Consider the following 26,735-nt stretch of genomic DNA (forward strand, 5'->3'; position numbering starts at 1 on the left):
TGTTTTAGCTCGTTGAATACTTGGCCAAATTATTTTTTGGCCTTCGGAATCTTTTTACTTTTCTAACGAGGTGGATTATATCTCGATTGATCCAAGGATATTTTCGGTGCACCATCTTCATTTTACTAGGGATGAAGTTATCAATACAGAAGTGGCAAATGGATTTCAGCTTTAGCCATAGGAAGTCGACATCAACGCCAGAGAAGTCTTCCAGTGCTAGTTCAAGGTAATCGATAATGGACTCGTCATTTGCTTTAGTACAGTTTTTGACGGATTTGCAATCTTTAGGCGTGTTATTGTTTGAACTATCTGTTCGACATGTGAAGCACACTAGCCGATGATCTGATATGCCTTCCTCAACAGTTATTTCAACGTCTCGAAGAGATCTGCTGTGAAAAACCAGATCAAGAATAGAGGAAGCAGATCCCTGCACCCTTGTTGGAACGTGAACTGCGTTGTCGAGATCGCAAGCTAACATTGTGTCGAAAATAATTTGGTGCGCTAGAGTAGGTGACGAAAGTTTCTTCCAATTTATGCTGGGAAGGTTAAAATCGCCAGCCACTATTATGGTCTTTCTGCAATATTTAACAATACGTTCATGAAGTTTGGTTAGGAAATCCGACGTTGCACGCGGCGGATGGTACACTGCTACAAGGTTAAACAAGAACCCGTACAAATGTATCTGTAGGAACAAACTTTCATGATTATCAATTTGTTCTAGTAACGATACAGACGTGTTTTTGCTCACAATAACGGCCGCACCACTGCCAGGGGAAGTTCGGTCCCTTTGGTATATATTGTAGGATCCAGGAACCAAGTCCTCGTCTTAAATTTTTTCACGGAGCCATGTTTCGAATAATACTACTATATGAGGGTCCTGACGAAGGAGTATGAATTCTAGTTCTGCAGTTTTGTTATTTATACTTCGTATGTTTACGTTTAAGAGGCGCAAATTCTGTGGCCGAGAAACACGTGGTTGTCAATTGTTATCCGCGTTGACGCGTCTAGCAGGGAGCCTAACACGTGTGTTTTCGTACTCGTCCCACACAAAGGTGTCGTTGTCAATCCGTAGATTATCATTGACAAGATAGATTTTTTTCCCATTTGCCCTATCTCCCCTTGCACTCTCATACAGAAGCCGGCGCCTGCGCAGAGTGTTACGGGAATAATCATTCTCGATGAAGATACGTGTGCCTTTCAGTTTCTCAGCATTTTTTACAATCCTGCAGGTACAAAATGGTCGGTCGATTTTTGTTATGACTATGACCAAGCCTATGAATTCTACCAACGGACGAACCTTTCACCCCAAGCTTCTGTTCGAACATTTCATTTACAATGTTATTTTTTAGTTGCTCTGCTGTTTCACCGGGCGCCTCAAGTACGTAATGACACTAAAAAGGAAGCATTGTCTTAAAAAAGCAATTAAGTTCTTTCGTCAGGCGCATATGTTGTGCATTGACCTGAGCGAAAATTTCATTCCTTTTTTGCCACTAGAGTGGGCTTTTGATTATAGGGAGTGGCTTTCGCGAACAGTTATTTTACAAAAACCGAAAAGCCTACCGACAACTGTGTGCGTTGGTAAATCATGCACCCCTTGCACAAGTTTACAGCATTGTTTGTCCTATCACAGTGAAGAATCAAAACTGGGGAGCTCGCCACACTTGCGGTGGCAATGGCGACAAGCACTAAAGGGAACACATGTGGGGACTACATTGGCAAACTATTGTGGCGAACTTTTGTTTCCTTAAGCAGTTTCCCAAGGTAATCTCTCATGTAGTCCCTAAACGGGTCCTCTCTAATGCTTTCGCAGTAGCCCCTTGAAGCGTTTCGGGCTCCCGGAATTGTTTAATGGAAAGACACACATTGAGAACCATTACAATCTCTTCTTTGTTTACTCCATTGACAAACGAGGTGACGTAGCCTCTCCTGTTTAGCTTCGGCCTCGCGTTAACGAGGATCGGCTTCTTCTCGCCGCTTTGCACGCCGAGCCCCCGCGTTGCGCTGCTCCCGTGCTTCTTCCGGGGCCTACTTCCGCGGCCAGCCACTTGGCCTCGCAGGCGCAGCCGAGACGCGATGAAGATAAGCAGGCGCGCGTGTCCTTTTATGTCCAAGTGGCGAGCGCTCTCCCGTGACGTCACGAACCGCTAGGCGCGCCGCGCGAATTCGGCGCTCCTTCGCCTCGCCGAGAACGCCCACTGGTGTGGAGTAGATGTAACACCTCTGGCTCGCACTGCAAAGCTTCCTCTTGGGGGCGTCGGCTCAAATCCGCCTACGGCGAAATGTATTCGAAATTTTCTGTTCGAATTACTTAGCCTATCACACTTGAATATGTCTTCGTAACCACTTTCCATACATTATGACCTTTTTCTGTACTCTGCATCGATCTCATACATGCTGCTTGTGTTTTAGCGTTCCTACCATTAAATGTACAACCACCGCCTGACACTGGCAAAACGCCCCATGAGTCAAGCAGTGCTTTTGCACTAATAACGGTTCGTTCGTCGGCTTGCCGCGCCAATGTTCGTTGACAGATACTATACAAATTTTGCATACCACGAGGATACTCAACTTCATGCGACATTTGTTAAGTAGGCAGCAGGCCTAAGAAAATGAAGCATTATAACAAATCAACCTTGCAGAAAGATATACATTCGTGGCAGTTTCATGAAAAAGAAAACGGCTGTGGCTTCGCTAAGGTGAAGCCCAGGATGCGAAGCATACTAGCCTTTATTTTAACGCGACAGCGTTAAGGAGCTCGTGCCGCAGAAAAATCGGTGTCGTCGGCGTCAGCTCAGGCGTGCGGCGCTTGCTCAGGCGCACATTTCGTTGTCGCGCCGAACGCTGCGTTGCTCGACGCTCACCGCGTCCGATGCGCTTCGCGTAGTCGCTGCGCCGTAGTAAAGCCACCTAGAAACAGTCTCTGTAGCACGCCGCAACCTTCGCTTCTCATTCCAACGAGCAGCTCTGTCTCCAGGAAGCATCTCACCTCGTGCGTGTCTAGCAGAGGCAAGCGCAGCTGCTTATATACCGCCGCGACGCCGCGAGCGACGGCGCGAGCGACGGCGCGAGTTGGAGCCCCGTTTCTCCTCTGTCGTGACGTCACGGTGTCACGTGGTCAGCCTTGAAGGCGACGCCGCGAGCGACGGCGCGAGTTGGAGCCCCGTTTCTCTTCTGTCGTGACGTCACGGTGTCACGTGGTATTGAAGGCGACACCGCCGCGCCTGAGGAGCTGGGTTGAGCCCTAGTAATATGCTTCGCATAAAAACTAGTTGTGGTCTACCCGAGACAATCACGAAGCTAACACACCGTGGTTGCTCAGTGGCTATGGTGTTCGGCTGCTGAGCACGAGGTCGCGGGATCGAATCCCGGCCATGGCGACCGCATTTCGATGAGGGCGAAATGCGACAACACCCGTGTACTTAGATTTAGGCGCGCGTTAAATAACCCCAGGTGGTCAAAATTTCTGGAGTCCTCCACTACGGCGTGCGTCATAATCAGAAAGTGGTTTTGGCAAGTAAAACCCCCTATTTCTTTTAAAACATGAAGCTCCTTGGCAAAGCTTCTTGGCAATGTGGGATCAATGATGATATTTATTGAAATAGCAGTTGTAAGGACGATCGAGTCGCAATCCCCACGCACCGTCGCTGTCGTGCTGCCACACTCGGCGGCGCATGCGCAGTTCGCGCGCGGTCGGTTGCAAGGTCTCTACGAACGCGTTGTCGCTTTAGATGCGAAAACAACGAATCGAAGCGAATGCGACCTAGACGCTACGCTCAGTCGCCTCGTTGGGGCTGCCAGGGCAACGCACGGCCACGCTGGAACGCAGCAGCTCGCAGCATGTGGGCGCGCCTGCGTTCGTTCTCTGGACCTGGAATAGCCGCCGAGGTGATCGACCGTAGCTGCGCTGCTTCTGTTGCTGCGTTCGATCATGGCTGTGGCTTGCGTTCCAGCTGAGAAGCTGTATGCATACTCTTTTCAGAGCGGATCTGACAGTAGAGAGTTACAGCTCGGCGAGACAGCGGCCGAGCGGGCCAGCGTAGACGCCACTGCGCATGTTGTACCGCGCATGCGTACTGGCATCAACGCTGACCCGCTGGGCCGTTGAGCTATAATTTTCCACTGTCACTGCCGCTCAGAACAGACTAGAGAGCTATAGCTCAGCGAGCCAGCTGGCTAGCGCAGACGCCAGTGGACATGCGTGGTACAACATGCGCAGTCGCGTCTGGGTCCGCTGGCCCGCTGGTTCGCTGAGCTGTAACTTTCTAGTAATTGTCCCGCCAAATCTATAGCATCCTTTTGTTGGGCACGGAAGACAGAGCAAAGCTTTTTATTTGCTCATAAGAAAAAACAAAAAGGGTGGGAGAGTTCCTAGTCCGGCGTCCCTGTGATGATCTGGACACTCTCATGGGCCCCTTGAATTAGGGCCCGGTAGACTTCGTGAGGCCCGACGAAGAAGGCATCGCCGCACAACTTTTCTTGTGCTGAGGGGGTGGAGGATGAGCGGCAAGGGAGAGAAAAATGTTGCGGTGGACTCCGTCGCGACATAGAACGCCGCTGATGAGCTACCACAGCCGGAGCAGGAATCGCCGTAGCGGTGGGGGTGAAATTTGTGGAAAGAGCGGAGGTTGTGTTCTGTGCTCCCCTGGAGCTCGGGTTTACCGCTTCCTCTCGCGAGAACGGTGGCGGTGGACCAAGGGTGTGCCATGCGCTTCTGTAGCAGCTTAAAAATTGGAGGACGCCTAAGCTTCGCCTTCAAGAGTGGAACGCGACAGCGTTCCCATCGACCCGCCAAGGGGTGTGAGACAATGGGCTACGGCGTAGCGACTGCGCGCCCCGCATCGGACGCGGTGAGCGTCGAGCAAAGCAGCGTTCGGCGCAGCAACGAAATGTGCGCCTGAGCAAGCAACGCACGCCTGAGCTTTAGAAACAGCTCGTTTCTAAGGCAACACCGCATTAACTAGAGGCGCTTTTGTACCGCTTTCAAGCATCGAACTCGTGGCTGAGTGGTAGCGTCTCTGTCTCACACTCCGGAGACCCTGCAGGGTTCGATTCCCACCCAGCCCATCTTGCAAGTTTTTTATTCATGAAGTGCCTGCTGGAATTTATTGCTCACGGCCAACACCGCCGACACCGACGCCGACAACACCGGCTTTTCTGCGACACGAGCTCCCTAACGCTGTCGCGTTAATATGTCTCTATGCGAGTGGGGGGCACTACCCGGTCTGGATAACTGGCTTCGCCACGCGGGGCCGCTAGGAGGTTGATTTCTCCGGTGACCGCGTGCGCTCAGTGCCTTACCCTGAAGTGAGGCACGGTCAGCAGTTCAGGTCAAATGAAGACGGTGTGGGGTGGCTGTCGAATAACCTGTTTGGCAACCTTGGGTATGCTGCGGCCCATCAGACGGGACGTGCTTCCTCTGAATCGGTTAGGGTAAATCTCTCCCGGAATCTGGACAGCGCGTCTCACAGCAAGCGCTACCCAATGCCGGCAGTTATCCGTCAGTTTCAGCTCACGCGACATGGAGGTTGGACGCATGCATCGCAGCCACTGGTGGTGCATTTCACCTCGCCACCATTGTGAGACGCATGGTAGGTGTTAGTGCGCTGCCCATACCGCGCTGCAGCCATTGCATTGCGCGCTTCATCCCATGATCATACCGCACTGCGCTTTGTTTTAACTCCGTTGGAGGTACTCGAGCGGAATGTTAAACCACCATATTTGGTCAGCACTACGCCCTTGCAGCATGACAGTCGATTTTGCACCATGTTCAAAAAACCCACGAGAAAGCTGCACAGTCGCTTTTGTTTGCTGTTTAGTTGTGGTCCTTCGCTACTGTTTAACCATCTTTCGAGGATGACAGCGAAAAAAAATGGTTTCCAGTGAGGCTTACTAAGCCCTCAGTGCTCACCCCGAAGCTATGACACGTAATTTTTCCCGTAGATATTGCACCCTGGCGGCTCCTTTCAATTGCTACCTTCTTCTTTAGCAGGCACTAAATTTGTGATTCTTTCAGTGAGCAGCGCGCACTGCGTGAACGAACTAAAAAAAGCTTAGTTTCCTGACACTATATTTAAAACAATTACAATTTCATCTCCTTCCTGTCTGTTTACTGGTTTGTTTAGCCACCTATTTAGCACATCGGGACACTGCACTACGACGAAATATAAAAGGTATCAACTTTATTTTGTACTTTGGCATCTGCTTTTTATCGTACGCATGTACGACCCGAAGACAAAGCAATAATAAGAATATCAGTGACCTTTCGTCGAAAATAAGCTTTCTAGCATTCGTAACATTTTGAAGTTCATTTCTGTTTTCTTTCTATTACCATTTTCTTTTAGTTCTTTCAATAGAAGAACCATATTCATTAGGTCAGAAGGTTCGAAATGGCGTTTGTGATATTCACTAGCGACCTTCCACTCGGCACCCCTAAGGCATATTCATGCTTCCCTAGAGAACGACCTGTGAAAGTACCTGTTTGAATCCTTGATAGATTCTTTTGATTTCTTCTTTGCTGAATTTCGTGGACTTGCAGAGGGCACTGATGGTCTCGGGCTTGCAGCGGACCACGGTCATCTCCAAATCATCGATGGCTTTTTCTGTAAAATAGAAATAAAATAGAAAAGAAAGAAAGAAATAAGATAAAAATATATTTTCTCTATAAATAACAACTTTCTCAATAACTTTGACATTAGTTTCCAGAGCTATGCGCGACAAATGGTAGACACTTCGCGCAAGCGACTAACCAAACTAATTATTAATTTTTTTACCTCCATGCGTAAGCTCCACGCACAAATGTCTTACGATGAAAAATCCTGTTTCTCGTGAAATATACACGAAGTAAGCGGTGCCTTAAATCGTGTTGGTCGGTCACGCTCTGCGAAGTCATTTAGCGGACCTAAAAGTTATCCTACTTGTTTTGCCCCGATTGCTTCGCACCATTCTCAGGGGGCTGTTTGGGGCCCTTTAGTTCATGATGCGCTTTGCCGCGCATCCTCCATATAGAAACTGAAATATGCTCTTCTAACTATCACTATTTTAAATAACTGTAATATTGTCATTATTATTATGGATAAAAAATGACCCAATCGGGGTGGTGGCATGGCGATGGCGGGTATCGTGCGCGGCTGATGTCGCGGCGACGTGGAACGGACGTCAGAGCAGCCAGCACAGCAAATGCTTGGCCGCCGCTTCTGATCGGCGTCATGCAATTGCCACGATGCGAAGGCAGGAGCTAAGCAGGTGCACTCGGTGGAAGAATTATATGGCGTGCTAAACAGTGTCCTCTGTAGGCAGTACAGCAGGCAGTATTCACGCAATCGTGCTCACGTTCTCAAAAATATTAAAATCAAGTATACAGATGGGCGATGCAGCAGATGACAGAAAACGCAGTTGGGGAACAAAAGAGCGAGAGTGCTGAGGGGGACGGCGAACGCAAGGTGAATCAGCAAGGGAACAAGGTGGTTCTCAATCGAAAGAACTGGTAACAGTGGCTCAAGCAGTGGAAAACATGCCAGCGCGAAGCAGCTGGCAACACTTGTCTTCGCCGCTGCATGTCACTGGGAAGTTAGACAGACACAGATAATCATTGTGCTTTTTTGCATTTGATTGGTTTATGTTTTGCTCATCGACAACTCAGTGCCATGCTCGGAAAGAAAAGAGGTCAAGTCGAATTGACAAGGCGTTTGTCCACAACTTTCGCTTATTACTGCTATGACAATAGACAATTGCTTCCTCATGATTAGCGCACTTTGATGAACTCGGAGTGACGTCAATTACAGGTCACATTGCGTAAAACAGCGGCACCAGCCTGACTGCTGCGGTTCTGACGTACCTACATGAACATTACGCTAGGAACAATCGCAACGCCCTCCCTCCTACAACACTCGCTATAACAGCTTAATAATGAACGCGAATAATTTTAGCAATAGACAGAGACTGCAAAAACACACAACTTAATTCTCTTTCAGATTCCAGTTCGTTTTAGGTACATCAAATAACCAAAATTCAAAAATGCACTGAACACCGGGATGAAAGGTTCAGCAACATGATATTTTCGACATCTGATTAGATCGCTATCTTAAATAAATGCCAGATGATTCTTTCACTAAAAGCCGCGTCATTGATTCCGAGATCTAAAACGCCGGCCTAAGGGAGATACTGTAAGTAATTATCCAGCAACGATGTCGGCAATTCTAATTTATTTTTATTTATTTATTTAGAAATACCTCACGGGCCTACGAAGAAGCACATGGTGAGGGGGCCGTATGGCGCCCTTTATCACGAAATACAATCGGTAAAAGCTATCGATGCATAAAGACATTGCAATCTTGGCACGAAACGATGATATTTGCATATTTACGGAAAGATGTCAAAAAGAAAGAAAAAAAGAGAAAAGAAATGAACAGATAAGCATTGCATAAAAAGAGCAAGAACAGCAAGAATATCCTGAGAGACCAACAAACAAAGACACCAAGGAAAGAATAATAGAAATTACCTGCACTTGCTAATTGAATTAAAGAAATGATAAAAATAATCGTACGACCGCGGATGAAAAAACCAAATTACCGCACGTGGTACGATCCCACGTCTATACGCAGTACGGCTGTCATTTAGAGGTTCAGTTGAATAGAGAATAGAGAAGCTCTGCGAGCTTGGCTGCTCGTGCACATGTGTTTGAGTTGCCCTGAATTTCACTGTGAGCATAGAAGTCTCCACAAATAATATGCGGACAAGATGTCATTCCAATCACGTTTTCAAGCCTCGAAGCATCGAATGGCCTGCCTGGCTCAAGGTGTACTCCAATGACAGTGTAATCTTGTTGGCCTATTTATATTATGGTACACAGATATTCATTGTCACTGTGAGGCGCAATATCAACCAGGGAGGCCGAATATCCTTGCCAAACCCTGAGTAATCTGCTGATGTCATCCGGTTGCTGTGAACGATGAAAATAGTAACCTTGCATGCGGAATTGTCCGTCGATGCGCGATTCAGAGATGACTATGAAAGGGAAGTTATACGCTCACACCAGCTGCCATATATCTGAAAGTTTCGAGCAAAGACCGCGGGCGTTCCACTAGAATATGGTGCATGGGCGAAAAATATTGTGGGTGGTCAGCTCAGGTGAGGCTGTCGTAGCAGAAGCCGTGTATAATAATGTGAAGTAGTGTGCCCCTGCGGAACGTAAGATGCCGACACCGACGGCTCCATTGTAAGGACGGCTTCTACCTGTGGGAAACATCTCGACGAGGGGTTGGCGCGGACAAGAGCTTTGAGGGCTGTAAACAATATCAGAATCAGTAAGCATGCAATGCCTTGTTCAGTGCTTTTGTGTTGCTGCCTTTCGCAGGTCATCCTGTCGTGTTGTGGCGCCTGAGGCTGATGGCGGTAGTGGTCGTTTGGCGGGCGTTCTGCGACACGTTCCGGTTGCTTCGAAGGAGGCTATGAGGCCGCGCGCTTCCCATGTTTTCTTCTAACCGCATCAGCGTGTGTGTTGCCGAATGTATTTTGGCTTTGTCGTGATTGTTCCTGGGAGTTGTTTGTTGTATTCGCGAAAACAACGTCGGGGTAAGCCGGTGGTTCATGGCGCTTGGGTGGTTTCCCTTGTACTTGCTTGACCGCGCGAGCAAGTGTAGCAGCCTTATTTTTAACGCACTCTCAATATGAAGCAGGGTGTAGGCCACCGCAGTTGGCGCATTTAGGTTGCGCCCTGGAGGTGCATTCCTTCTCTGAATGGGAGCCATCACGCACTTCGCAGCACACTGGACCGGTACAACGTCCCGATATCTGATCATGTCTCTGGTATTTATAGCACTGCGTTGCTGCCGCGACGTATTCGGTGACAGGGTCACTGCAGAATCCAAGCGTAACTCGTTGAGGTAAAGGTGAATACTTGGTGAATTCTAATAGAACAAATCGACGACGTGTCTCTTTGACCTTCCTGCCATCTTCAGGGGTGTAAGTGGTGAGCCTCATTGCTGTAACGACGCCTTGGTCGCGTAGATGTTCTTGTAGGTCTTCATTTGACCAACTGAGAGGTACATCGTGCATTTTGCCATAGCTGGCCGTATATGAATATGGGACACGGGCTTCTACAGACACGCCAGCTAGCTGCAGTTACCGTGAGCAAACGGTTGCCGGCTGGGTGTGTTGACACTGTAACCACGCATCAGGCTGCAGTCCTTGTTAAGGCGATGGCTGAGAACTTTCTCTCGAGCCGACGCTACAACTGCGGATGCCACTTTGCTAGGGTTAACATTCCATATGTTTCCTCCTTCTAGAGTAGGCCTGAAGATAACAGGAACGCCAACACATTTTTAAAGCGAAGCTTACTTTCCCTCTTCCTTCGACTTTCCTACTGCTGCTGCTGCTGCTGCTGCGGCTGCTGCTGTCCTGTCGTTTGTGTTCTTCTTGAGTCCTGGCCTTCTGCGCCTTGCCTTTACTACTTCAAGCTGTCCGGCACACCGCGGTGGGGGAAGGGGGTGGGTGAGAGGATGCGTATGCATAACAGAAGCGAGTCAGAGAGGAAAGGTGACGGCGGAAACTCGTTTTCACCCCACCACGTCGAATGTGCGCAGTGCCCTCTGGAGCTCGCTGGGTCCCGCCACTTTACCCTCTAGACAGCTGCAATTATCCGTGACTCACCTCAGAAGCATTGCAAAAACTGTAGCGCTTCCCTTTTTACTCAGGGGCTAGTCCAGAGAGACGTGGACTAGAACTGTAGTGAGGAGTGAGGAGAAGAATCCAGTTTCCATTCAAGGGATTGGGAGAGGGGTGACGTGAGAAGGCTTGGAAACCCTACTACTATATGACGGCTGTTGCACCTAAACAGGATAAGCTTAAGCAAGGTACGGTACCGTACCTTGCTCCTATTTTTGAAAAATGAAGACAATGCAAATATAGTTAATTAGTTATTTAGTTACTTAGTTAAATGGTTAGTTGGCGTTTAATGGCACAAAAGCAACTAAGGCCATGCGGCGCCAAACACGAGGTGTCTTAAAATCCATTTTATGAAGGAAAAGCCTTTGTTAATCTATATTTTATGCAAAAGGCCAGTGTCATCTAAAAATTTATGGACGTCACATAATGGTACTAGTGGACGATCACATGAAATTAGAGCAGGGTGTAAAGGTATGTGTAGTTGATATAATTTGTGCAAAAGTGCTCGTTTGTGTGTTTCAATATGCGTACATGTCAGTAATATGTGCATAACTGTTAGTGGTTCTTGACATTTCTCGCATGCTGTTGTCTTCTTTTGTAAGTAAATAATTGTGTGTGAGGTGTGTGTGTCCAATGCGTAGTCGGCATAAAACTACTTCGATAAACCACTCCTGAAGATATCATGACTTCCACTCGCCAAATATCTGTTTAGTGAGATGTAGCTTGTTGTCGATACAACGGTCTCATTCGCGTTGCCATTTTGCCGTTAAGGCTTTTTCAATCGCATGGATGATGTCTTTGCATGGAAGTGTTGTGTTTCTTATCTCTTTCTACGCTGCCATCGATGCGCATCTACCAGTTGCTGCGTTACCCGGTATACCAACATGGCTTGGAACCCAGCAGAAACGAATTGACCTCCCGTATTTTTTTAACGCCAACACGTTTAAAATGTCTCCTATCAGGGGTTCACACTCAGATTTCAGCTGTTGAGCCTTCAGTGTTCTTAAAGAGTCAGTATATTGAGTGCATGTTTGTGTTTATCAGTGATAATTTTTTTAACAAACCAGGTAGCGTAAACTTCAGCCGTGAAAACAGAAGCGTGTTGTGGCAATCGAATACTTGTTTCCCAATCTGCCGTTACGGCCCCCACACCCACGTGATCTTTTGTTTTAGGGCCATCAGTGTAATATTGCATGTTATTTTGATATTTGTCCTGAAGAGCATGGAATTCTTGTATAATGTGTTCGCCTGGAATGTCTCTTTTCCTTAAATGTGTTAATGTCCAGTCGCACAACTGTGTGAAATCGTACCACGGGGCCAACCGTTGCGGTTTCTTGGCGACCTGGAGGACTTCGTGGGGGATGTCATAATCCCGACAGTATTGCTCATATCACAGGACAGGTGGCCTAATCATGTTCGGTTTAGTTGTGTAGTGTAAGCGTGAGTTGCATTGTGTGAGTATGTTGTAGCATATGTGCTGCGGTGATGACTGAATTCTGAGTACGTAGGAAAAGGTGAGTAATGCTCTGCGCTGCCGTAAGGAGGGCTCACTACACTCGACGTATAAACTTTGAATAGGTGAAGTTCTGTAGGCACCACTTGCCAGTCGCCGTCCAAGGTTATGTACTGGATCAAGTCGTTGGATGTGGGACTGTCTGGCTGAGCCGTAAGCCATGAAGCCGTCGTCTAAAAGGTTACGCAGAAAAGAACGGTAAACACGTAAAAGGCACTTTCGGTCGCAATCCCAGTGCTTATGAGACAAAATTTTAAGGATATCTAGAGCTTTGTTTGCTTTAATCTTTAGTGCTTTTATGTGAGTTAGGAAGTTAATTTTGGTGTGAAAGGTTACTCCTAAAAACTTATGGTCTTGTTTCACCGGCAGTATGGTGTCGTTCAATTTTAGGACTGGATCACTGTGTAGCCCTCGTTTCTGAGAGAACAAAACAGTAACTGTTTTCTGTGTGGAGAAACGGAAACCATTTTTGTTAGCCCATTGTGTAAGTTTATTTATTGTGAGTTGAAGCTGCCTTTCACAGGTTAGCAATTTCGAGGCGCGGCAAGCCACTTGGAGATCTTATTAACTGAGTTTATTTTTACTATAAAGAGTGTCGTGCTGAGAACACAGCCTTGTGAAACACCATTTGCTTGTTTAAATGTATGAGATTGTACTGAGCCCAGATGTACCTGAAATGCTTTATTAGAAATAAAATCAGCTAGGCAGTTTAGCATTTTACCCCGGATGCCTAGGTCAGCACTAACCCTATCATGGATTCGTAATTTTCTTACTAATCGCGAACAGTTCACTGTTATTGCTAACTTTTCCTCTGGCCTCTCGGACGTCACCTCTGGTGTACCTCAAGGCAGTGTACTTGGGCCTCTTCCCTTTTTAATTTACTATAACGATTTACCTTACAATATATCATCTTCTGTACGATTATTTGCTGGCGACTGCATTGTATAACGTTCAATAGACTGTCCCTCTGACCACGCGGCACTCCAAGATGGTCTGGCACATATCAGTGATTTGTGTGCTACGTGGCTCATGTCCCTGAACGTGTCGAAGTGCAAAGTAGTTTCCTTTTCTCGAAAAACTGGTAACTCTCACTTTTCTTATCATCTGGATTCTAACATAGTTGACCACACCACAGAATATAAGTACTTAGGAGTGCTCCTTACACACAATATTTCATGGACTAAACACATCACCTCCATTTCAGCTAACGCCTCCAGATGATTAAGATATCTGCGCCGCAACTTAAGAAGCGCGCCTTCACCACTACGAAAACTAGCTTACGTAACTATTATACGGCGACAAATTGAGTACGCCTCTTGTATATGGTCTCCTCATCAAAATTACCTCATCGAACTCCTGGAGAGCATCCAGAATAGATCGAGCCGTTTCATTTCTAAAAATTATAGTAACCAGTCAAGTGTAACCCAAATAAAAATCGATCTTTCGTTGCAACCACTAACTACTCGCCGTGATATTTCCCTTCTATTATTATTTCATAGATTTGTTCACACAGTTGGCCTAACCTTATCAAACCAGAAAAAAGCATCCTCGACGTCACAACGACTGAACAATCAGTTCAGCTACACCCGAAATTATGGCAACACACACGCTTTTCATTTTTCAGCTTTGACCCATGCGGCGCGTTTATGGAACGCACTGGCAGATACCATTGCATGCCAACCTAAACACACTGCATTTCACAATCTACTAACCAATCAAGATGCCGTTTCAACCGTCTAAACACGTCATGTCTTTTGTAATTTTCTTGCATTTTTTCTACAATGTTAAAGAATTTCAGTGCCCCCAAATTTTTTTTACAATACTTACTACTGTATAACATGCAAAAACGTTTACAATGTTGTTATGCTATTATGTTATTGTTTACCATTTATTGTTATTGTTCTACATATTGTATTTACTAATGTATTAATTTTCCATGTTCTGTGCGTACTCCTTTCATTATGCTGATGTTTATTTCTTTCCCGATTCCATACTAATATGTTACCGTATTTCCCCCCTTACACTATGCCTTCTCGAAGGCCTGTAAGGTACATGTAAATAAATAAATAAATAATTACTTTCCTATTTGACAAAAGGTGAGTTGTAGGTTGTTACAGGAGGCATCAAATTGAGATGCTTTAGGCAATATGCAATAAACGTGCTTCGCTGGCTTCCTTTTAGGAAGCCAGCACAAAAAAGAAAAGAGAACCACGCGCTTACGCACCCACCTGCTCCACAAAGCAGCGCCACCAAGCAGGCTACTAGAAGGCCGGTTTGCGGCGCATACGTTAGCTGTGCAAGACGCTTTTTTCGCAACGCCCCCGGAGCTATCACAGCGCCAAGGCGACCCGCTTGCTGAAGTACTTGTGTGAAGAGGGCTGTTTTCGTGTAATTTTCGTAAAAGGAGCGGACAGCTGTGAATTATTGTCGAGCGACATAGCTGTTCAACGGCTGACAGCTGGCACGTTTCAAGTCCTGTACATTGTTTCAGCCCATCCGCAACCGTGGCGTTTCGCTACATTGAGGCCCGCGGGTTCACTGCCAGCGCCAGCAGCCGCGTCTCGGTGGGCTCGAGACGGCGAACTGCTCATGCACCGACCGTAAAAAGAATACCCATTGGTCAAGACTAAATGACTGTGTTGCTTTGAGACATTATATCTAATGAATCAAATTAATGTTCAAACCACTTCCAGGGCCTCGAGCTATTACTGTCACTGCTACGTGCGTCCTAAAACCAGTAAATAAAAGTGTAATTGCCGCATGTTAGCTAATTATTGACCGCACTGCAACAGCTATACTTGGCATACAAGTGTCGGCTGTACTGAAGGTGCTGATTAGTTAACTACTCATTGAAATAATCTGTGATAACAGAAATCACCTGAGATGCATCATCTTAGGTAGTTACACTCAAGCAGTGCAGCAGCCCATTGGGTAGGCATGTTAGTCTGGCATAAATTTCTAAGCTCTCACCAAATTCCCTTCGAGCTGGACCCGCCAACGAGGAATTAATTAGTCATGTTTATTTCAGATAGCGATCGCTGAAACATTCACTAACATTCTGTGCTCCCAACGAAAGCCTAGTTGTGGGCGGCAGAGAATAATTGCGGCGGCGGCCAAGCGCCCGCGCTGAAGGGCACAATGCAAAGCCCGCTATCGACGTCCTTCAGGCCCTCTATCTTGCCAGAGAGTCTCGCATCACCAACCACAGAGGAAGAGGGGGCTACGTTTCGTCACGGTGCGTTCACAGTGTTGAATGCGCGAAGCACTCGCTCTAGGCGAACGTAGTAACTCCACAAGCAGCGATTGCGCAGCAGCGAGTGCGGCATTCTGAAATAGGCCAAGCTTGAAAGACGGATGCACACGATGTACTGTTTCCATTCAGCACGAAGAGATTGAGTGGAAAATCAGGGAGTTGGAAACCAGAAGTACCGTCGACGACACAACCATAATCACAGTGCAGCCGCCCCGTCTTTCTGCGAGCAGAAAATTTGACATGTTATCCGTTCTTCGCGTGGAATTGTGACCGGGGCAGATAAAATGCGGCGATATTTAATGACGCTCAGATGCGTGTTGTCCGTTGCGAGCTCCGTTTCTATCTTGCGTTGCCAGAGTCCCGTAGCGGATCTCAACTGTTCACAAGTGCACTCCCTAAAATGCTGCACCTCGATGAGGTTAATAGTGTCATTAGGTATATTATGCGGGAGGGCGTGACCAACACAATCAATTTAGAAATGTGCAACCCTTGCCTCGTACAGAAGACCCGGTACAAACGACTACGAGACGCGATTCTCCGTGAAAGAAGCATTTCTTTCTTATCGAAAGAGGCACGAGAAGGGTGCTTTGGAGTAAAAACCAGTGACAGGAGAAGCACTGCAAACTTTACAGCTATCTGTAGCTCTTCCCAACACGGGAAAGAACAAATGGAACGGAAGGGCTCGACTTTGCTAGTCACAATCATTGTAAAATGACAGACAATTAAGCTAGCAAGAGCAAGGCAAATTGATGTTATTTTAAACTGAAGGAATGTTAAGGTTAACAAAAATGAAAGTGGGCAAACATATAACTTGTTGCGGCTAGGAACAAAGCTGCGTATCTGTATAACGACGACATTTTGGTTTCAGCCTTATTACCATGAAACATAGCGCTGTCAATGAGTTTCGTAGCCAAGAGCTTTTCGTGTTGCGCCGCACGATAGCGAAACGTGTGTCAGCGGCAAGTAAGCCCCGTCTTCCATTTCTGTGGCACTTTACGAACACAGAGGGAGCACTTTGCCAAGGCTGACCCTGCTGAACAACAGAAACCTCGGTGTGCCCCCACAGAGCATGCACGAAGCAAGATTGCATACATGCACAACTTCGTCTTGCTGACTCAGCGGTGGAGCAGTTCTAGAGGCTCTGATTTAGCCCTGGCGGGCAAAGGCGAGCCTGTGTCACGCGGCTGCACAGGTATGTCAGATGTACGACAACAGACACTTCTCTGAAATTGCTCACCGAAATTCAGGATCGGCTATTTGTAAGTACAACGCATGCATACGTCATCCTAATTGGCTTGACCTGCATTGGTTTATTGTTTCGCACTGCCCAAGGGTACGTAGCACTTTTGCTCAAATAAACGGGACAATTTCGTGCCAAGCAGCACTAAAATGTGGACCGAACGGAACTTGCGTGTCTCTTGCCATGCAACAAATAAAATCGAGAAAAGTGCCCCAGCACATGGGTGCCTTTAAAGTTCAGGTATTGGAGAGAGTGTAACGATGTTTAAATAAAGGTGAGAAGCAGCAGATAAGCAGCAGCCTAGCATTAGCGAACAGCCCGAGCTCTCTTGCAAATCACAGCACGGGTCGTCGCTGTCGTCTCCGAGCTTCTATCGGAAACACGAGGCGCAGCTGCTTCATTACAATGGCCCCGGGTGTCAAACGGAGCCGCCCTGGTGATTCAGGGAGCAGAAAAAATGAGGGGGTCAAAATAATGCTCCATCCAGCTAACAAGCACTGTCTCGCGACCTCGACAACGAAGGTCCGGCGGTGCTGTGACGGGACGGGCTGTGACGGGGTGTGAGGTTGAACTGTGGGCCAGCTGAAGTGAGACAGGTGAGGATGTCATGCAAACGGGCGAGATGTGTTGGAAAATCCTGTGAGAAAACAAGTATGTCATCCAAGTAACATAAACAAGTCTTCCACTTGTGTCCGCGAAGGATGGTATCAATCGTGCGATCGTAGGCAGCGGGAGCTTTTCAGAGCTCAAAAGGCATAACGTTAAACTCTTACACGCCATTGGGAGTGATGAAAGCTGTCTTTGGGCAGTCGCCCTCAGCCATGGGAACTTGCCAATAGCCAGAGTAGAGATCTAAAGACGAGAAGTATTCGGCACCTCGCAGACAGTCAAGAGTACCGTCGATCCGAGGCAGTGGCTAGACATCTTGTAATCCTTTTTCGGTGGTGATAATCGATACATACCTAAATGGTGCCATCGTTATTGCGCACTAGAACCACAGGTGACGACCAAGAGCTTTGAGAAGGCTGATTGACGCCGCCCTACAGCATGTCGTCCCCTTGTTCTGGGATAACTCGGTGCTCTTCTGCGGAAACGCCATACGCACGCTGTCGCAAGGAGGCATGCGAATCGGTCTCGATAGTATGAGAGACACTTGTCGTGCGACCCAAGGATGATTCGTTGCAGTCGAACGAAGAAACGAACTCGTTCAGTACAGTAACAAGTTGAGTGCGATGAGGCGGCGAAAGGTCTGCGGCGATGGCGCTGTCGAAAACTGCTGGTGAGACGGAAGTTATGGCGTCCACATGTAAACGGCTAGCGCCATCATGAACGTCAATGTCTTCAATAGACGTGACAGCTTGCACAAATTCTTAGGTCTCACCACGCAGTATGGTGACGTCCTTCGACGTCCTTGTAATTTGTCCTTGTAATACTGGTGCGGATTACAGACGGGTATTAAAGCAGATTCAGACCTAACAGTGAGGATGGCGAATGGGAGAAGTAAGTCCTTGCGGTCAGCAAGCATGTCAGATGGCGGAAACGCCACAGCTGAGTCTGGCATGGCAATACACGACCAGATCACAAGCACCGACGTTTCCGGATGTAGATCACTATCATCATCAATGAAGACGTTGTCAACACTGAGGTCAGCGTCGATCAATGGCGAGTCACATAGCGCCGAAAGGCCACTCGCATGAAAGGCCAATCGATGATGGCAATATGACGTGACAGGAACTCCCAACCGAGGATAAGATTATGAGAACAGGAGGGCCACACAAAAAGCTTGATGATGTACAAAACGTCTTGCATGACTATACGGGTCGTACATACAGCTGTAGGATGAATGCGTTGCGCGCTAGCAGTGCAGAGTGCCACGCCAGATGGAGAAGGTGTCACTTTTTTCAGCTTGCGATAAAGATTTTCATGAATGACGGAAACGGCAGACCCGGTAAGCGCTTGGTAGGATGGTCCCTCGACATGGACGTCTGTGAGATTCTGTGGTAAAAATTTAGGCCTTAGAAAGTTCAAAAATTTCAGTTGTTGCCTCCTGAACTGCGCTAGCCAGTTTCCCTCGGCAGTAGGCGGTTAAGGACGCATAGGTGACAGCGACCGTCGACGTGGAGAAGGAGAACGGCAACTGTCTCAACGGCGGTCGCGATCGAAGGGTCCCAGCAGCGAGTTCGCGGCATCTTGGCAGCGTATCTCGGCGGCATGTTGTGGCACGTGGGGACACTGATCGAAGACGTCACAGTTCGAGGATATGTTACGAAGACAAAAGTGCGCAACGTGACGAGCAATGCCACAGGCGAAGCAAATAGGCCTGTTGCCTGGCGTGCGCCACGTGTAGGCTCGACGAAGAAGCTGGTGTGACTGCCGTGGAACGGGAGCAGGAGGAACTCGGTGCGTTGGTGGTGGGACGGAATGTGACGGTGATCGCCGTGCGACAGCGGCAGCATAGTGGAGCGGTGGAGGTGGGACCCACGACGGGTAGTCGGCATATTGGAGCGGTGTCGTCGGAGATACGAATAGCAGTGGGCAGTCAACATAGGAGAGCGGTGCCGTCAGAGGAGCTGGCGGGCGAACAGGGCTAAGTACGTCATATGTTTGGGCACGGATGGCTTGTTGCACGGCCGGAGGCAGTGTTGGGCAGGCTCCTGACTTTGAGGGAGCAGCGACAACTGGCGGGCCACTTCCTCGCGAATGAAATCCTTGAGCTCAGGGAGGAGAGCAGAAAGATCGCTATGGCCAGCGGCAACTGCAATGGCTGAGACCGAGTCAGCCTCTGGGACGTTTCGGCTCAATTGGTCGAAACTCTGACACAGGTTCAAGAGTACGGCGATGCTGGTTGGACTCTTGGCCAGCAGCATTTGATAGCCGCCGCGCTCAATACCCTTCAGAATATGGTAGATTATCTCGTCCTCCGCTATCGTTGGATTAACATGGCTGTATAAATCCAAGACATCCTCAATATAGCTGGGGAAAGTCTCGCCCTGTTGCTGTGGTCGCAGGCATAGACGCTGTTCGGCGCGTAGCTTGCGGACAGCGGGGCTGCCAAACAATTAGACGAAATGTGCCTTGAATGCGGACCAACTCGAAATGTCAGATTCGTGATTCTTAAACCATAGATTTTCAACGTCAGCAAGGTAAAATCTCACATTATTCAGTTTAGACAGGTTGTCCCACATATTGTGAGCGCTACCACGTTCATTGGAAGACAGCCAGTAGAGCGTTTTAGTTGAGCGTGTTTACGCACCGCTAAGCAGCCAAGCGGAGCGGAGGCGCGAATGCGCATGCACCGTCCACTTAGCCGTAAGCGGGCTAGGTACACGCTCCGCTGAAAGCTGCCTGAGCGGAGCGTGCTGCGCAGCGCTTTGGCTAGCGTTGGCGTCAGAAAGGATTGGATGCAGAAAGCAAGTGCACTGGCTATCACGTGGCGTTCTCCAAGACGGCGTTTGATATTCCGTTAGGTAAAATGGACCGGTAACGCATTATAAGCGCACGTCTAGATACTTCATGGAGAAATAAGTTGTATATACGCATATTTACGTTTTACTGTATAAAACTGATCAATAGGTGTTTTTATTTTCTTTCATTACCCTGAATTCGGCCAGAGGGCGCTGCAACTACGAAAGGTCCGAAGGGTGCTTGCTGCGGTAAAGCTAGGGAAACGACGGAGCATGTTTTATTAGAATGTGAAGATGTCTACCTAGCGGTCGATTTAAGCACCACTGGCCTCCTTGAAGCCCTTGGGTGCAGCGGGAGCAGTGGCAAAGCAAACAGGTCCGCAATAGACATTAGTAAGAGGCGATTAGAGGATTGGTGGAAGAAAAGTAGGGAAACGACAAAAGACGGAGGCGTACAAAAGCACAGTTCGCAATAGGGGATCAGAAAATTTGGACGTGGTAGTTCATAGTGTTTTTTTTTCTTTTTTTAATGGTTAACCTAGGTAGGATATTAGGCAGCATAGTAGTAGGAGCTTGGTGGCGCAACCCACAGCCCCATTCCAAAGGGGACGCTCATAACTTCCATCCATCCATCGTCCGCTCCGATACGCTACGCTAAACGTACAACTAAAGCATGAAAATCGCCCGCCGCTTCGCTTTGGCTTAGCGGGGCCACTCGGAGCGGAGCGTGCCGTAGAGACGCTCAACTAAAACACTCTAGTCTTCGACGCCATGTCCTCCAGCCCCGCAAAAGATGGCCGGGTCGCGCTGACGGAGAACGCCAGCGCAAGTGACAGGGGCAACCATGGGTACAGTCGGCGCGTAGGTCGCGGCAGTCATGGTTTCGGTGGGCAACGTACGATTGTGGAGCTCCAGGGTGACTTGAGGAATTTCAGCACCTCCACCAAATGTAACGATGCTTAATTAAAGTAAAGGAGAGAAGCAACACATAAATAGCAGCCTAGCATCAGCGAACCGCCCGAGCTCTCTTGCAAATCACAGCACGGATCGTCGTCGTCGTCTCCGAGCTGCCATCGCAAACACGACGCGCGCTGCTTCATTACAAGAGATGTTTTTGCTACAAGATAAAAGTGTAGGCGAGGTCCGCGCGAATGCCAGAAGCTGTTTTATCTTATAGCTGCAGCGAGGACAATGATTCCCACATACCCTTGCATATCCGTGTTGGTTCGTTTACTGCTTTGCCTTTAGGTGGCATTGAGAGACGAATAGCACGATTGTTATGATGCTGCGTATGACCTTGCAATCCCGACAGCGAAATAACATTCGCAGTTTAGCGGGAACCTGAAGCTATGCACCTCTGCCACCGATGGTAAGAGTGATGGGGATGGTCATAGTAGTGGTGGTGGTTTGGGGCGTGGGAAGTGTTAGTGGTCTTTTGTTTTTAGCTCCTCCTGTGCAACAAAGAGGCACCACATGCTACCGGGGCTCTCCTCTAAATATTACGGCCTAAGCATTTAGTGGCTCATGAGTGTCCGTGCACAGTCCGTGGTGGATGCAGGAAAATGGTGATGAATCACAGCCGGTGACAGCTGTCATAGTGCTTGATGTATGACTCTAGGTGAACAATGGGAGATCATCATGATCAATAAAAAATAAAAACGGCCATGGCACCGTCCGCTCGCAGAGCAGCTCAGACAACGGCAACCGAGGCAGTCATAGATAGGCTTTCGCCTATCGTAGTTTAGCTCAGCAAAATGCCCACCGATTTTTTTTTTTCTTTGACGGCGGCACACATAGGTCCCACCAGAAGCAGCCGAATTTTTAAGGAATTGCTGCTTTCATTGGGAAGCAGTGTACCACTTCGCATGGTGGCACCATCCATGATGATCATCGAAAAATACTCCAGTATTACGAGCAATAAAAACAGCGCTAAACGACGGGACGAGTGAAGGGACACAGACAACGGCGCTGGCATTGTCTGGCCACTAGGTGCGCACTGGCTGCGCTCTTGCCAGGCAGACAACTTGGGATGCAGAGTGTGTTTATAAGCGTAAAGAATAATTCTTGGACGTCAAGCTTGTTACTAAATATTCTGCACTAGTGCATATCCCAATTCAGTCTCGGTCTAGTCATCACAATAGTAATCATAACGATTATAATACAAATAACAATGGTTGCACCAGGGTGTCTAGAGATAATAAGGTGCCAGACATTACACATTGCGAGATAACTTGGTGTTCTTTATAACACAAAAAACATTTCTACAAAGAAGGCGATAGTAGACAATAAATTAAATCCATTAGAAGTACAGCTGAGATTAGACTTAAACAAGTTTCAGGTGCTCTGAAATGTTGTGACAGGATATTCGAACACGACCTACTGTGCCTGTTATTGATCATTAACGGCATAAGTTGTACATGAAGTAAAGCTAAATTCCTTCAAGAGTTTCGTTTGTACGTATAAAATTTGTCTTCAGTATGCACTTAATACACGCTCTGCATGATATGTGTGCCAAAAGTCATTCATTCCCACCTAACACGTATTTTGGTCATGTATATTCTAGGCATGAAAATACTAAAATGAACGCCACAACAAAAGCTATCGATGATGCCAGTACTGCAATTTCTTTTTTCAATAAAACCCCAGGCATTGGCCGATGGAAGCCTACAAAGGCTATACCGCAAAACCTTTTTTTTCTTTTTGGTCCTGTGTTCCGCGCCTATCTTGGGCTTCGGGCCTGTGGTGGTCAGAGTGGATTAGAATTGTATTCTCATAACGTTATATTCCTGTTAGTGGGTACGACTGAAATACGCTCCTAGCGTTTGTGGTATTTCCAACTAATTTTCTGAGCTGCACGGTGAACCTAGCTTCACGTGAAGGAGTCGGGTGCCTAGTCTCCGAGTTCGTGGTGCGCTCTTTTGAAGGTAACAGCGCAATGGAGTTGTTTTTAATAGATTATGATAGAAAAACATATAAACGGCAATTCTCAGAGGTAAACCTTTCCCCAAATCAGGCTAACAGTGCTAGATTTAAAGAAGATAAATTGGAATGTTGTGATTTCTCGTTTTTGCGAAATGTTCGTTTAGTTAATTGCCGGTTAACATTTATATAGAAGTGTTCGTGTGAGCAACACGAAAATCGCTAGTTGTGGTATGTACCGACTCCCCCGAATGCAGCGCCACGCTCATGAACTTGCTCACGTTAAGTATCTTCCTTTCTAGCCACCTGAATACCTGTTAAATGGAGGATTAAAGAAAGACTTCACACGAAGAAAACAATGTGTCAGATACCATTGATAAGTATTTCAAAGGCAGCGTCAAATACGCCATAATGGACGGTTTCGAACACTTAAATTCGCGCTCAGCAACAGAACAATGAAGAACAATATGTGTGCGCCGGGTAGGCAAATAGAGGACATCCGTTCACTTTTTCACTGTCTCGCTAACAGGCATCACAAATCAAAAATCGAGTCCATTATACTACAACCTGCATAAAAATTTTATTGTTGTGGCGCATATTGTCAATGCCCTTCTCACGTGAAATTTTAGCATATTTAACACCTTAAGAATTCCACTTTCTTCTATGAAGTGCCTTACCTAAGCAAGGTACTTGCATATTCTAAGCAAGATAAGAGCAGGATTTCATGCCGCACTTTTGGTTAAGCATGAAATTAGCCTTTCCTGTAAGGACTCTACGAAAAAAAAGAATGCCTACGAAATGTATACAGCAAACCCAAACGATGTTAAAGAAATCCTAAAATCAAGTGTTCTCCGAATGTATGGCTGTACACTATGCAGGGCCAACTGCAGCAGTTGAGTAATGAAGCTCCAGCTACAGCCGAAGCGTGATGGTATTATTGTTTGCCATCACCGGCAGCACCCACATGCAAACGCGCCGAGAGGCTGGCTGTTTCGTGATAGTTATGGATTGTAGTGAAGCGATAGTAGCGTGCAGGTTTCGTAAGTGAGGACTGTATGTGAGCGGTAGAATATAGGATGTTCATTATACGATGGCAAGGTTCGCATAAGTTGGGCTTTACTTGCTGCTTAGTTCTGCAGGCCTGCGCCTTGCTACTTCACGTAGTTAAGATGTTTTGTCAGCCAAAATTCAAGCGCGGATGATGCATTCCTAAAATATTGTCGTACCTAATTTGCGATTGACACAAAATCACACGTGTATATATATATATATATATATATATATATATATATATGTCTTAACATAAAGAGGTGTCTATGGTTGCCGCGAGGGTCTAACAAAAAGCACATGCACTTCTTGAAGGCTTTTTATTGTCGACGTTTAAACAGCAAACCCAGCATTCTTTTTCCCGATTCTACACTTAACATGTGCGCGCCATTTTTTATTAAATCCAATCTTGGTTTGACGTAGCGTTCTCTCGGGAAACTGACATCACAGTTTGCGGCGCGTACGTCGAAAGTAAACAGTTGGTTTTCAAGAGCTGCATCAACGTTTCCGTAATATCGCCGCGGTGCGGAATCATTCGACTCGGCGAAGCACCGCTCAAGGGGCGCCAAAAGATCGTAGGAATAGGAATCGACGAGCAAAACAATTAGTGCCGGCAACTCAGGCAAGCGGCTGAAAGAAGTCGAAGGCAGGTTTGCAGGTTATGGTCTCTTTGTCATTGGCGCGACCATGGCGCCCAGATGATTTTTTGTAGAAGCCCCTGCGCATGATCTGCCCCGCGCAAGCATTGAGAAGCTTACTAAGAAGGCGGGAATGCGAATAATCTGAAATATGTGGTGTCTTTGTGAAATCCTGTGTCCACGAATTGCTGACAGTGCATATGTGCCGACAGCACCGTATGGCCGGCTGCCGTCGTTTCTCCTGTGTTTGTGAACGAACGATAGAGGCCCGCCACGGACTCAAGGGGTGGCGCGTGGGGTGCAATAGAAGTGCGCGACTTCTAACAGCCGGGGCAAATCACCCGTTCCCTCGCCCCTAATTAGAAGCAGCGCGGCCAAGACCTTGAGAGGAGCCGGGATACAATTCGGTGAACTAGATTGGATCGTCACCAATATCTGCCGTTCCCCGAACAGGCAACTAGTGAAAGAAGTTATTTGAACGCAGGTTTTAGACCGAGCTAGGCAGTGTAGAAGCTGAGCCTACAATCTGTTGAGAAGCGTCAAGAAGCTAGAGCCGTCCAGTATCGCCTGGGCCGCCTAGCCGCGTCAGAAATGCGAGTGACTGGTTGACGTAAGAGTTAGCTCAACCTGCTCGAGGGAAGACGTCAGACGTAGATTCCCGGGAAAGAAAGCCCAGCAATCGCATCCGCCGCAATGAGATCGGCTTGCCAGCGCTCTTCGGGAAAGCTCTGCCGCGGCTCCACGCTTTATGGACGTGCTGCTGCTGCCCGGCCATGCGTATGCCATAATTTGTTTTCTTTTGAACTCTGTTTAGTTGACCATCCTTCAGTGTGTTTTCTGTAGTGTCAAGTTCTATATTTACTGTTAACTGTTCGTTGTATTTCTTATGTCGTCATCATTGATCTAGATAAAGTGCAAATCTGTTGTTGTTTTGTTTTTGTATTTCGTTTGAATTGTGTGTCGTGGTCCGTCTACAAATATTGTTGTTCTTTCCTTTTCCCGACTCCGCCTCCTGCGCTGTGTTCTCTTGAGTACAGAACGACCAACCGGCTTCTATGCCCGTCGACGACTTCGCGTCATCTGCGAACGGGTGACAAGCCGTCACACACACACATATATATATATATATATATATATATATATATATATATATATATATATATATATATATTAGGTAAACCCTATCGACTTAGGATACCTTTCAAACCGTAAATACAATTTCAATACCAATAGGAAATCTTAATCTCCGACTGTGTGTCTAGAGCTCAAGCACGCGACAAAGTTTATTTCTGGAGTAAACATACAAATCGACTTTTCATCATAAATTATTCCTCTTTTCAAGCGGCAAACCGGTTTGACCTTTAAAGTCAAGCTCTCGGGTCTCTGTGTACTGATATAATGGCTGCGCTGAAAACACTTCTACACTGCAACCCGTGACATTTAAGCCGAGACGGTTCAAAGCCGAGACAGATTACCCTGCGTTGGCTTCCGAATAAACGAGCTGTTTGGAAGAAAGAAAACCATTAAAAGCGGTGGCAGGCCCTTGCAGCTATCTTTTCACATATTTTTTTCCCTGGAGTGAAGTAAAGAAGTTTTTGTGAAGCGATGAGTATGCCTTTAAGAAGTTGAAGCCTTCTCTGTCTAATAAACAAGAAGAAAAACTAGCAGGAGCGCATAACAGTGCCGAAAACAAACATGAGCATATTTCAAATGGACGGCAACGAAATGGATCGCTCTTAACGCTGATGTCCCCTTCGCTGGAGCAAAATTTTCCGCGATCAAGAGCGCAATGACAAAGTGTAATGGCTATTCCGGAGTGACACCTTACAAATAGAGTGTGACAATAAAAAAATGGGACATTCTTGAAGCAGTGAGTTCTATGCTGGTCAACAGCGCGGCAGGAGCCGGGGTGTAAGCATGGTTGCTTTTTTGCAGTCACAGGACATGCGTAGCATATAAGCTTTTAGCGTCATAATATCAATTGATACCTTTAGGTTTAGGTGATCCTTGGAAAAAAAATGTAAATAATGGTCATTTCGAACAACGGCATACTGTTTCG

The 26,735-nt window shown here is 47.2% G+C and overlaps 1 protein-coding gene across 11 annotated transcripts in view; it reads right to left on the reverse strand.

The window, feature by feature from the left end:
* The window catches only part of LOC135907090 (Kv channel-interacting protein 4-like), a 431,449-nt gene that overhangs the window by 120,396 nt on the left and 284,318 nt on the right, over positions 1-26,735 (reverse strand). For all 11 annotated transcript variants that reach the window (XM_070522693.1, XM_065438759.1, XM_065438758.1 and 8 more), the window contains one exon: positions 6,475-6,599. In XM_070522693.1, the coding sequence (XP_070378794.1) occupies positions 6,475-6,599 (125 nt within the window). The remainder of the gene's footprint in view (positions 1-6,474; positions 6,600-26,735) is intronic.

This window comes from Dermacentor albipictus, chromosome 7, assembly GCF_038994185.2.
Source record: "Dermacentor albipictus isolate Rhodes 1998 colony chromosome 7, USDA_Dalb.pri_finalv2, whole genome shotgun sequence".
Classification (NCBI taxonomy): Eukaryota; Metazoa; Arthropoda; class Arachnida; order Ixodida; family Ixodidae; genus Dermacentor; species Dermacentor albipictus.